Source organism: Lycium barbarum, chromosome 9, assembly GCF_019175385.1.
Source record: "Lycium barbarum isolate Lr01 chromosome 9, ASM1917538v2, whole genome shotgun sequence".
Taxonomy (NCBI): Eukaryota; Viridiplantae; Streptophyta; class Magnoliopsida; order Solanales; family Solanaceae; genus Lycium; species Lycium barbarum.
The window spans coordinates 3,677,370-3,691,040 of NC_083345.1; the positions used below are offsets into that span (position 1 = coordinate 3,677,370).

A 13,671-nucleotide genomic window follows, 5' to 3' on the forward strand; every position below is an offset into this window, starting at 1 on the left:
GGAGTTGATCTTCTTGGATGCCATTTCAGTGTTCTTGCGATTTGATGATTAATGTGAAGAGATGAGAGGTAGAGAAGGTCCCACTGGGCGTGCCAAAATTTGTAACCAACAAATTTCCGGGTCTCTATAAAAATAAATAATCAAGACAGGAAAATGGAGTAACAAAATGTAGTATTTGATTTCAAGAATGTTGAGTGTTACAATCTCTATATAGTCCTCTGATTCTCCAATAATAACGTAAACTATGTTGAAAAACTTGAATATGATTTAGATTCAAGGGCTTCAGCAGCTTGATCTTGAATCTTCGTATTTGAATTTGGATTTGGTATTTGCCACGAACAAGTAATTTGATCTTGAACGCCTTGATATTTGCCTTCGTTCTTAATCTTGAACTTGAGTTTGAGCTTGAACTTGATGACTTGGATGCTTGAACTTGTAGCTTGTAGAGAAATATGTAGACTTTGATCTACGAGCTCTCCTCTTGCTTCTTGTTCTTAATTCTCCCCCCTTTATGAGTTATGAGGATCCCTATTTATAGTTTTTAGGGAGGTGTAGCCTTGTCATTTGATTGGTCAGAGCATATCATCCGTACACTTGGCATGATTTCATTGGCCCATTAATTTAACTTGGATTGCCACCTCATTTGACACGTGGCGCGGGCTTGCATTTCAAGATGGACTTGGACTTTGGGCTATTAAAGTGGACTTATCATTTGGAGCCCAATTAAATGGACTAGCCCAATACCTTTAAGATTAGATGATTAATCCAACCATATTAGCCACATTATTTGAACTATTTTCTTAAATTTAATATAGTCCAAATTAATATACTGATTTAAATCCAATAAAATTTTAAATGACTACAGTAATTTTACCTTCTTTCTCTTCTTTCAACCTTCTCTCTCTTTAATATATATTCATCTTTTTTTCAATCATTATTATTATACTCATAATATTAGTGGTATAATTAGTAATATAGATTATTATAATCATAAATATTGCTGGTATAATTATAATATACATTATTATAATTATACTCATAATATTATTGACATAATCAATAATTATACTCATAATATTATTGATATAATCAATAATATTACTAGTATAATTAATAATATACATTATTATACATAGAATAATATTCGTAAAGTTTTTTTATACCTTGTATAATAATTTTATATACCTTGTATAATTAATTTTATATACCTCGTATAATTTTTTGTGTGAACTAAATAATAGTGTATGTAGTAATACCTCATATAATAATTATTTTTCGGATATGTTTTTAATAAATAAAATGAAAGAATGGAGGAATGAGTAATAGGAGATGGAGGATATATTGGTTGAAGAAGATAGATAAGTTGGTAGATGTTTATCCTTAAATCAGAGAGATATATAATGGTTTATCTATTAAATGATGGATAAATGAAAATAAAGAAAACAAGTTATCACTCCCTAATTTAGGGGACATTCCCATTGTCGCATATTTATTTTTAAATGTAATAAATAGTGTTCTTTTTGTAGAATATGAAAAGTTGTGCTATTTACGTTCTTAATTCATTATAGTGACCTATGGTATAATTTTCTCAATGGAGAGGGAGCACCGAAAACTATTTAATACACTAGTGTCATTTGGCCCGGGCTTAAACCGACGTTAAAAAAATAATTTGTAGATATTTTTAAAATTTTTTCGGCTCTTGCTTCTTTATTTTTGTAACATTAATTTGACACTTTAAAAAGACTTCTACAATTTCAAAGCACAAAAACATATATGAAAGTTAGAAAACTTTTACCTATTCGGCATGAGTTCTTTAAGATCGCTGACATTACTTTTGGATATAATGACGCATAACTTATGCCCCTATAGGCATAAGTTCGATTTTAAAGGGAAAATATTAAAAACCAGCCCATTTGAAGGATAAAAACTAAAGACCAGCATAAAATTGGGCCAAAAGTGCAAATGACCCTCTTTTGATTGGAAACATTTTTTTTGTGCGGAATGCCCTTCAAAGGCACTGGGCTTTATTTTTTGTCCCTCAAATTGATGGTCTTTAATTTTTATCCTTCACTAAAATTCTCTTGGTTCCGTGTTCGAACCCCCGCTTAGTCAAAAAGATTAAAAAAAAAAATCACAAGATATAGTTTGGATTCGCAATGCCGAGTTTTGTCTCAAACTCTATCTGAACAGGCAAAGTTTTGCTATCTTTAGGCAGAGTTTGAGAAAAACTCTGTCTTAAGGCAAAGTTTGAAACTCTGGCTGATCAGGCGAAGTTTAACTGCAAACGCTACCTGATCAGGCAGAGTTTGAGGCAAATTCGATCTTAAGGTAGAGGTATGTATTAAGACCATTTTTTTTTTAATATTCAATTGAAATTTTGCAAAACTCTGCCTTAAGGCCTAACTTTTGCCCGAATAGGCCTAATTTTGCTACGAAACTCTGCCTTACGAAATTTCTCCTTTTTTTTTTTGATTGAGCCGGGGTTTGAACCCAGGACCTCGGGGTATTAGGAGAAGGACAAAGATTAAAGACCACTAATTTGAGGGACAAAAATTAAAGACCAATGTATGTGAAGGATAATTGTGCAAATGACCCGATTGGAAACAACAATGACTTTAAGAGAGTAGCCCACGGGCCGTGTAGTGTTGGATTGGGCTTGCATTTTGTAGGCCCTCAAATAATTGGTTTGGACCGAGACTGGGTTGACTTCAGCAGGACCGACCCACATTGACGGCAAGTACTACTGGGAAGAGAAAGTCACTATCATTCTTCGTTTTCTTCGAAAATCAACTGCACATAAATATGCTCCTCCTTACGCCTTCAAGGAGGAAGCTGATTTTTTTCCTTCAAAATTCCACGAAAAAAATGAAATGATATATTTATGTGAAAATCCTGTAAAATACATCATTCACCTCATAATTTGAGAGGTGAGGATCAACAACTCTTGATAGGTTCCTAATTGCTTCCGTGCAAAATTTCAAATGAGCCAATAACTATAGGTGATGGCTGAAAATATAACAAAAGATAAGACCAAGACGTGACAAGCTTCTTCCACCACAACAAGTGTCAAAAGATTGAAGATGATCTGAGTACCTGAGCATATTGAATCGACGAACGCAAGATTTTGTACGAGCGATAAAAATTTATCATTATAATTCAGCTTGTACACGAGTTTGGATCTAGGGGATTTTAAGCTTTTACTTCCAATGCAAAATTAACTTGCATATATTTCACACGGTATTGGCATTTTTATATTACTATCCACATTGTTTTAACGCACATAAATGAAACCCAAATCCTACTTATACAATTAAATCGACCATGAATTGAATGCACAAACAGACCATAATTTATTTATTTATTCTAAAAGGGAAGATAGTGTATGAGAGCTTACGGTTTCTGAAAGAGATTAATTCCGTGATTATTCTCATTGATTGAGTTGGTAAATATATCATAGTTACAATGTCCTATTAGGATACAAACTATACTAACCTAAATAGAAGATTTACAAAATATTCTTTTACTACATATTTACACTATTTATCACACCCCCGCAGTCGAAACGGGAAGTTTACGAACGCTGAGACTGTCCCGAAAATCTTCAAATAAGACCTGTGGCAGTCCTTTAGTGAAAATATCGGCGAACTGATATCGGGACGGAACATGAAGGACACGGACGTGGCCGCGCGCCACCTTTTCACGAACAAAATGTATATCCATCTCAATGTGCTTGGTGCGCTGATGTTGGACTGGATTTCCTGACAGGTAAATGGCACTGACATTATCACAATAAACTAAAGTAGCCTTAGGGATCGGACAATGTAGTTCCAAGAGGAGGTTACGTATCCAGCATGATTCGGAGACAACATTAGCAACCCCCCTATATTCTGCTTCCGCACTAGAGCGGGAAAGAGTAGGTTGGCGCTTAGATGACCAGGATATCAAATTATCTCCCAGAAATACGCAATAACCCGACGTCGAGCGTCTGGTGTCTGGACATCCCCCCCAATCAGCATCAGTGTATGAAACCAAATCAGTAACTGAAGATGAGTAGAGATGCAAACCATGATCAAGAGTACCCTGAATATACCGAATAATCCGCTTAAGAGCAAGCATATGCGTATCTCGTGGAGCATGCATATGAAGACAAATCTGTTGTACGGCATAAGAAATATCCGGTCTGGTGAAGGTAAGATACTGAAGAGCACCTGCAAGGCTCCGGAAATGAGTGGGATCGTCACACAGATCGCCAGAAGAGGCACTGACCTTCGGTTTAGTGTCAACCGGAGAGGAAGAAGGCTTACACGAGGACATTCCTGCACGTTCAATAATGTCCGTAGCATAACTTCGTTGTGATAGAAACATACCACCCTTGTGACGGGTCACCGCAATGCCAAGAAAATAGTTCAAAGGACCTAAGTCCTTCATAGCAAATTCTGAGCCAAGAAGGCCCATAATAGAACAACGGAGAGCATCTGAAGAAGCAGTAAGAATAATATCGTCCACATATAGTAAAATGTAAGCCAAGTGGTGCCCTTTGCGATAGATGAACAAGGAGTGGTCAGACCTGCTATTAGCAAAACCAATGGAAGAAACAAAGTCAGCAAATCTTTTATACCAAGCTCTCGGTGCCTGTTTAAGCCCATATAAGGACTTGCGCAACAAACACACATAATCGGGACGAGATGGGTCTCTAAAACCCATAGGCTGATGCATATAAACCGTCTCCTTGAGCTCGCCATGAAGAAATGCATTTTTTACATCCAACTGATGAATGGGCCAATGTTTAGATAGAGCTAGACTTAAGACAGTGCGGATCGTTGCTGGCTTCACGACCGGACTGAAAGTCTCACCACAATCAATGCCAACCTGCTGTGTTTTGCCATCACCTACAAGACGGGCTTTATGCCTCTCAAAATCACCATTAGACTTTTCTTTATGAGTAAAAATCCACATAGACCGAATAACATTCACATTAGGTGGACGGGGTACCAAATCCCACGTCTTATTTTTAATAAGAGCATCATATTCATCATCCATTGCCAATTTCCAATTCGGGTCACGTAGCGCATCCAACGGTTTACGAGGTATGGGGGACTTGGTAACCGCCGCATGTAGATTAAATGGGTGCTTGGGTTTGAAAATCCCGCGCTGACTACGAGTGACCATGCGTGTGTGGGTATTGGGCTGGATAGGTGGAGAAATGGTCGAGTTTTGCGGGGTGGTGGGAAGCTGGTGGGGGAGAGGGGCGGACTGGTCCTGCGTAGAGGACGATGGAGGCTGCTGCCCAGGTGGGGAGGGGTCGGCGTGGTCCTGAGTCACGGGCAGCGACGGAGGGGGACAGGGCAGCGGTGGAGGGCTGGCGGCTATATGATGGATCAAGTAAGGAGAGACACCATCATCAAGGAAGTCATAAGAGGTGGGAGCCGGAGTATGGATTTTGGAAAACGAAAATTGAGTCTCATCAAATAAAACGTGACGACAAATAATGATTTTATTTGAGGATAAATCAAAACATTTGTAGCCACGATGGTTTGGTGGATATCCCAAAAAGACACATGGAGTTGACCGAGGGTGCAACTTGTGAATAGTAGTAGACGGAAAAAGGGGATAACATAAACACCCAAAGACTCGGAGATAAGAATAAGATGGTTTCCGTTGGTAAAGGACCTCTAAAGGTGATTTGTGACCCAATAGCTTACTTGGTAAAATATTAATGAGATACGTCGCCATTTGCAATGCATGATGCCAAAAAGACGGAGGAATGGAGGCATGAGCAAGAAGAGTCCGGATGACATTATTTAGTGAATGAATTTTTCTTTCTACTTTCCCATTTTGAGAGGATGTATGAGGACACGAAAGACGGAAAGACATCCCATTGGATGCACAAAATTTTCCGAATTGACTATTAGTATATTCCCTCCCATTATCACATTGGACATTCTTGATAGGACGTTCAAATTGAGTAAGAATATGGGTCTTAAAATCCATGAATTTTGAGTAAACATCAGATTTTCTAGCCAAAGGGAAAGTCCACAAATAGTTGGTAAAATCATCCAAAAACAGAACATAATAACGATGGCCCATAGAACGCAAAATTGGAGAAGTCCACAAATCACTATGAATAATGTCAAATGGAAACAAAGTTTCGGAAATAGAACTAGCAAATGGAAACTTAACATGTTTACCAAGAACGCAAGAATGACAAATACTAGATGAACTAGAACTATTACATTCAATGCTTTTATTACGCCTAAGAAAATCCAAAATAGAAGCTCCCGGGTGGCCCAAACGATCATGCCAACGGGTAGAAGACAAGGCAGCAAAAATCGACGGTGAATTGGTGGAAAATTTGAAGGTGGACAATGGATAGAGAGCACCCCTACTATTACATCTCATGAGAGCCATCCCCGTCCGGAAATCCTTCACAGAAAACCCATAAGGATCAAATTCAACACTCACATAGTTATCAGTAGTAAATTTACGAACCGATATCAAATTCTTTATGAGTTTTGGCGCATGAAGGACATTGTTTAACAATAAAGGAGGGTTCGGGGGAGGCAATTTAGCAAGACCACAACCTCGAATTGGAATTGAATTACCATTACCAACAACAATGCCAGTATTACGATTGCTCAAATTAAAATAAGAGAGTACCTTTTGTGGATGTCATATGGGACGTGGCGCCGGTATCCATATACCGATTCGAATCGGGTTGGTTCAACGCCATCGTGTGTATAGCCGATTCAATATTCGTCGGAGTCCATTGCGTCGGGGGGGCCCGCGGCTGCATATGCCTACTGCTGTGGTCACGAGCCCAAAATGCCAGGCTGGGCTAGCGACCTCGAGCCAGACGAAGAAGATGGCGGCTGCCACTGCTGCTGTGGCCGAGCCCACTGCGTGGTAGGATACGGGCAAGAGGGAGCCCACTGAGGCATCCAACCCCACTGCCACGGTGAGGAGGGCTGTTGCCACTGCTGCTGGTCACCTGAGGGGCGTCCTCCACGGCGACGTCGACTGCCACTGCCGCCGCCCGAACCACGGCCACCGCCGTTATTATTCCCGCCGCTAGAGCCGCGGTTTTTGTTGTTATTTTTGCCCCGATGATGGTGAGAACGACCAGAATTTTCCAAATGAGAAAAGTCATCAAAATCACGTTTGGAATTAGCCACCATAGCCGCGGGCGAGTCATCATGCATTTCAGCCAACGCCTTTTCCTCAAGGCACAAACTTGACCGAGCTTCGGAGAATGGTGGAAGAGGCTTACTTTGGCGGATGTAGGTACCCAAATTCTTGTATGCCTCTGGGAGTCCAGCCACCAGTTGGAGAACGAGGCGGTTGTCGGTCACCGGAGCCCCCACACTCTTAAGTTGATCGGCCAAGGTCTTGAGACGTTGGCAATACGCCGAAGCGTTTGGAAAGTCCCGCATCTTGACATGAGAGAAATCATGTTCCAAAGCAACGGCACGGGAGTTTTTGTTGTCTTGAAAAAGATTACGGAAGCGATCCCAGGCCTCCTTTGCCGATAGGTCTTCTTCGATGATTGTATGCAATAAGTCCGTAGAGATGGTTGCATATACCCATTGAAGTACCGTGGCATCCAAAGTGGACCACAACTCCTTTTCGTCGTCGGTGGTAGGAGCCTTCTCCTTTCCGGTTGGCAAAATGTGGGAAAGGACACGGTGAGACCGGGCATGAAGTTTGAATAATTCGGCCCAGGCCGAATAATGATCCGTTTCCATCTCAAGAATGATTGGGATGTGATTCTTGATGTTGGAGACAGCCAAAGCAGGATGGAACTTGGTGTCTGCCATTGATGGAAGGCAAGAAAAATGGACGGAAATCGAAGAAGAAGAAGAAGAAGAAGACGTCGGAAAAATGGGTAGAGGACGTCGGAGAATTAGGGCAGCGGAAGAGAAGGAAAAGAAACCCTAGTATCTGATACCATGAAAGAGATTAATTCCGTGATTATTCTCATTGATTGAGTTGGTAAATATACCATAGTTACAATGTCCTATTAGGATACAAACTATACTAACCTAAAATAGAAGATTTACAAAATATTCTTTTACTACATATTTACACTATTTATCAGTTTCATATTCTATTTTACTGTTCTTTTCACCCGTTGTCCCTTCGTTGAACCATAAGTCAGGAAGATATTAAAAATTCAAATAGCCCAAGAGCCACATTTTGCACAGTGGCCTTCATTGAGAGAGGCTAAAGCCTAATAGCCACACACAAGGATGAAGCTTTAAAATGATAATGAAAATGACAGGGAATTGACTTCTGATATTGACCTGTTTAATATATCCACAATAAACTTATCTCCACATAAAAGGCGCTTCAGGCCAATAACTGATCAAGGAAGCAATACAACTACAATAACATCAACAACTATTCTTCAATCCCAAACTGATCTCCGTTGAGGTCGGCTATATGAGTTCTCGCTCACTATATCGTTCCATTTATAAGCTCATCTCAAGCCAATATTATACAATCACGACAACAAAAGGAGAAATTTTCAGACAATAAGGCAAATTAACAACCAAACTGATATAACTGTAGAACCATGATAGCAAAATTGGAGCCAGCGAACTTGGGAGTAATCCCACTTTTACATAATATGTGAAAGTTACATCCAATCATAATGCCTACTTCATCTGGTCGTGTATATTCACCTCAAATGTCTCCGTCATCAGGGGCCCTTCATGTGACATTCATCGGGGGCCTTATGTGTAGGTTCAGCTGAACCCAGTAACTTTTATCCGAATCATATATTTGTATTAAAAATTTTGTCAAATATGTACAAATTATTAATTAAGCCAGTAACTTTAAAGAATTAGAACCCCGAACCTACAAGCTTCAAATCCTGACTCCGCCTCTGTCTGTCATAGTTCCAATGAGCAGTAGAAAAGTCTATCACTTTTGCATCAACCATAACCGAAACAAAGAAAGCAAATGATACTATGATATTAATTCGACGTACATACATAGCAAAAAGCAAGTGAATGGCTCGAGAAGTAAGAGATTGTTATGGTTAAACAGCATCTTGATTCAAATAACTCTGTACAGATAATTGTTTCCTATATTTGGTTAGCACTTGTAAAGGTGTTGTACTACTTATAACATTAATGCTAACCAAGCACTACCTCCAGAACTATTTTCAGGGAAACCATCTAATTAAAGTGGAGGTTAAAAGAAAGAGAACATAATTTTTACGCTATATACAAGCAACATCGAAAAATTATAACAAGGATTATTCATTATGATGATGCTTCATTCCTTTGTCTGCGCATACGTGCACCCCAAGACATATTGTTACCAGAGTCCTTGTGCATGTTTCTTCTCTTTAACTCTGACAGCTGAGATTGCCAACGATTCTTCCATTCGCCTTTGTCCTCCATTGACTAAATGCATATAAGAAAACCACATTAGGAAGAAAATAGAAGATATCAAGAGTAGAAGTCGTGGATACATCATTATACAACAAACAAAAACCAATTACATGAATGTAAAATCTCTAAACAAAAGATACTAAATGATTATTTTTAGGTAGCAGAGGAAAAATGTTGTAGAGATGCACTGAGGACTTATAGCTCTGAATGAGATAACTACTGATGAAAACCATTCTGCATGTTATCATAGTTGTATACTCGCATTAGTTGTTCTCATATCTTGATTCTAATTTTAACGTCAAGTTGTTAGCTCACTTACAAATTGTTTCATTTCATCTATGGTTCACCCTCTTTTGACCGGACAGACCAAACCCGTATGATGAATTAGAAACCACCATCCCAAAAGTATCTATATATGACAGTTCAACAACGCTATCTTCATGTTCTATTAGTGATCCTTACTGGTAGCAAAGCTACCAAGGGAATTCAAAATACAAAAGAATAAATACGCGAATAAACCAAGGATTCAACATCTACTATATATACCAATAGAATAATATTGAGCTTATTTATACAGTGTAATTTTTCGACAACCTCCTTGCGCCCCCTAACTCTGCCGGTCTTTACAATTCTTTCAACTCTAAGTATCAACCAAACACTAAAATTCCATCCATCTCAGACCTTGTTAATCAAATCCTAAACTTTGGATGTCAGCCTTTACACTCACAACTATATCCTAATATGTCTTAGAAAAAATATTAAGCACATCAAATTCCCGGAGGAAAAAATAAACTTAACAGTGTCAACAATCACACAAAAGACAAATTGCCCTCAAATTAGATAACAAACATACACAACAAAACATGAGAATTAAACAAGCCCCATTTGATTTCACACAAAACACTACTTAAATAGCATATTATCATTCTGCATATTATCATAGTTGTACATATCTTGATTCTAATTTTAACGTCAAGTTGTTAGATCACTTACAAATTGTTTCATTTCATCTATGGTTCACCCTCTTTTTGAATATATACAAACGCTCTTAAAATGATTTTTTTTTTTTTAAACTTGTGTAGCAGACACAAGAAAATGAGTAGAAAAATCACTTATCTCTTAGAAAACATTTTCCGTCGAACCAAACACCCAATTTCTTCTTTAAAAAGGCAAAACTTTAGTTCACTCACATATCAAAAAGAAAAATTAAATCAACCCAAAACATGGCAGACAAAAAAAACCTCATCATTTTGGCACCTCCTACAAGGAGAGAATGCAAAGTGAAGGCCTTTAGACATGTCTTTATCATACATATCATAAAGATGTAATATTTAACCAAAATCACCTCATCATTATCAATTATCGAGACTTATAGCACTATTTTATGTAGCTCCCAAATATGTAAATTTTATTTCTAAAAACTTAAAAAAATTCATGTCCCAATTCACAGTCAAACTAAACAGATTTGACTCTCGAAATCTAAACTGTGCTAATAGTGTAATTTTTAACCAAAAACCTGGAAAGCACCATAAAAAGAACCACAAATCCACAATAGTTTACTTAAGGCATAATATATAAACAGGCTCTCAAATTTGGCCTCAGCGAGCAAATATGTCGTCCAATTTTGGATGTGCATAACTAAGTACCTCAACTTATATAAAGTTGAACACATAAACAGATGCTGACATGGCACATAAATTTTGGAGAGTCTAGATGATCATTTGTAAATTAGAGTGTTCAACTAACAAAGTGGAGATAAGTTGAGGTGCCTACTTATGCATACACAAAGTTAGAGGCATACTTGCCGATCGAGGCCAAGTTTGGAGGTCTGTTTACGTATTATGTCTTTACTTAACAAAACACAAACTTTAAAAAATAAATTAAATTAACCAAAAACTTAGCATAAAAAATAAAAAAAATAAAAAAAAAAAAAAAACCAACCTCATCATTTTGGCACCTCCTACGAGCAGAAAATGCAAAGTGAAGTCCTTTAGACATATGTTTATCGTACATATCTCTTGTCTTAGGATCCGATAATGTTTCATAAGCTTCTTGAACCCGAATGAACCTTTCTGTATATTCTTCGACCCGACCCGGTGGTGACACATCCGGGTGGTACTTTCTAGCTTGTTGTTTGTACGCTTGTTTTATTTCGAATAAAGACACTGTTTCTGGTATACCAAGAAGCTCATAAAAGCTCTTTGTTTCACTAATTTCTATAACATTGTTGTTAAGCTTTGAATAAACTCTTAAAGACCCATTTTGGGTTCTTGGAAATTGTGGATTTGATGGGAAAAATACACGAGGATTTGGGTCTATTGTTGTTCTTAGATACATTTTTTGTGCTCTTTCTTTGTGTCATATTTTGAGGTGTATATATAGGGATAAGTTTGGAGTTTAAACATAGTGAAGGGTATTTATGTCTTCTTATTTCATTTTAAATTTGATTTTTGGATAAATTAACGTCTAATCAAATTCATAAACTATTATCCTCCTCGTCCCATATTACTTATCCACTTTCTACTTTACACACTCTTGAACTTATCAATAAAGGTGTACTTTTACTACATTATTGTTATATATCTCCAAGTATTTGCACTCTAATTAATATTGATTACTTTAAAAAACAATTAATGTTAAAAGCAAAGAAGGAAAAATTTAATTAATTTTATCTTAATTTTGTAAATGGACAAGTATTTGGGACACATATTTATAGTAACGTGGACACCTAAATATGGGACGTAGGGAGTAGGATCAATAGTATTTCCTCCGGTCCAATTTTACTTTTCATTCTTACTAAAAATAAATGATCCAAAATAATTATTATTTTAAAAAATGAAGATATAACTAACTATTAGTTTCTACTTTTACGTTTAATCAATAAATGTAAAGAGAGATTAATGTGTGAAAAAAAGAATAATATTAAATTAGAATCAAAGAATAAATAAAATTAATTTAGTAAAATTATCTTCTTATTTAATGTTTTTTAAGGAGCATAAATAAAACATGACATGATCACAAGTAAAATAGATCGAAGAGAATAGTAATGAGTTTTAGTTGAAAGCGGATCAAGGACCTTAATTTAATGGTTTTGACTTTTAAAGTCCTTAACATAGAACTTCATCATATTTTTAACATTTAAGATATTTTTACATATATTCATGTTTTGCATAGAAAATATTTGATTAAGATGAACACGCTAACTCTGCCATTGGATTTGCGAGTCAAAGGTTTTGTTGAGCTTCTAGAACTGCTCACTTCGAGAGCTGAAAAAGATTTAAGTTTTTCTTTTCGTAACTTTAGCCCCACTTCTAAAATAATATCGGAATAAATTTTTGTTACAAATAACAAGTTGTTCTTGATGGAGTAGCTTAATGGGACAAAACTACATTCAATGTCAAAACACATGTTCTCCTATATAAAATTTTTGCTATAGATTATGTTACCCTTACTCTTTTATTCGTCCTACAATTAGGCTCTATTCACATTTTTCGTTATTCTTTTTTCTTTAATATAATCACATTTTCTAGACTATCAAATATCATCCAACTGAGGACATGATCTTAGATAGAGGTACGAAAGTCACAAGTTAGGGCAAAAGATTTGTATGTAGTCGAGTGTTGATATGGAGCACCGTGCTTATCATAATATTAGCCTTTTTCCATGTAGTGTCTTACTTTTTGATATCTATTAATATCTTTTGTTTATTGTTTTAATTATCGCATTAGTTCGTTGCTGTTACTATACCTTTTTTGAATACTTTGTATTGATTTTCTTATTGGTTGTCATATTTTTTTCTGTTGTATTCCTCTTTTATAACTAGTTTGCTTTGCTGCACCCGAGCCGAGGGTCTTCCAACAACCCCGCCACCTCCACGAGGTAGGGGTGAAGTCTATGTAAACTTTAGTCTCCCTCCACCCCACTTGTGGAATTACAATGGCTATGTTATCGTTGTCAATCAAATAGTCTAATAAAATTCTAATTCTTGTTAGTTTCAGTTTTTACTAGAGTTGAAGTAACTACAAGGAACAAACTTTTTCTCCTACCTAAAACTTTATCCTAACAAGGACTAATGTTAATACTACTTTGAAGTGGAGTAATTAGTTATCAAAGCGAAATTATGGACATACTTTAAAAGTTTTCGGTGTTTTCGGTACTATAACCCTTATGGTCTGGTCCTTTCCCGGACCTTGCTGCACGTAGCGGAAGCTTAATGCACCGGGTTGTCCTTTACGCATATTTCAACCAGCCTATAGTAGTTTATGGTCAATTA

General features: G+C 37.0%; 1 protein-coding gene across 1 annotated transcript; it reads right to left on the reverse strand.

The window, feature by feature from the left end:
• Positions 1-9,031: 9,031 nt before the first annotated feature.
• Positions 9,032-11,762, reverse strand: LOC132610559 (chaperone protein dnaJ 20, chloroplastic). The gene is made up of 2 exons (XM_060324875.1): positions 11,340-11,762; positions 9,032-9,410 (listed from the first exon to the last, which is right to left on the reverse strand). Exons 1-2 carry the CDS (start codon positions 11,733-11,735, stop codon positions 9,267-9,269), a joined length of 540 nt encoding a protein of 179 aa, XP_060180858.1. The 5' UTR covers positions 11,736-11,762; the 3' UTR covers positions 9,032-9,266.
• Between the last annotated feature and the right edge of the window lie 1,909 nt (positions 11,763-13,671).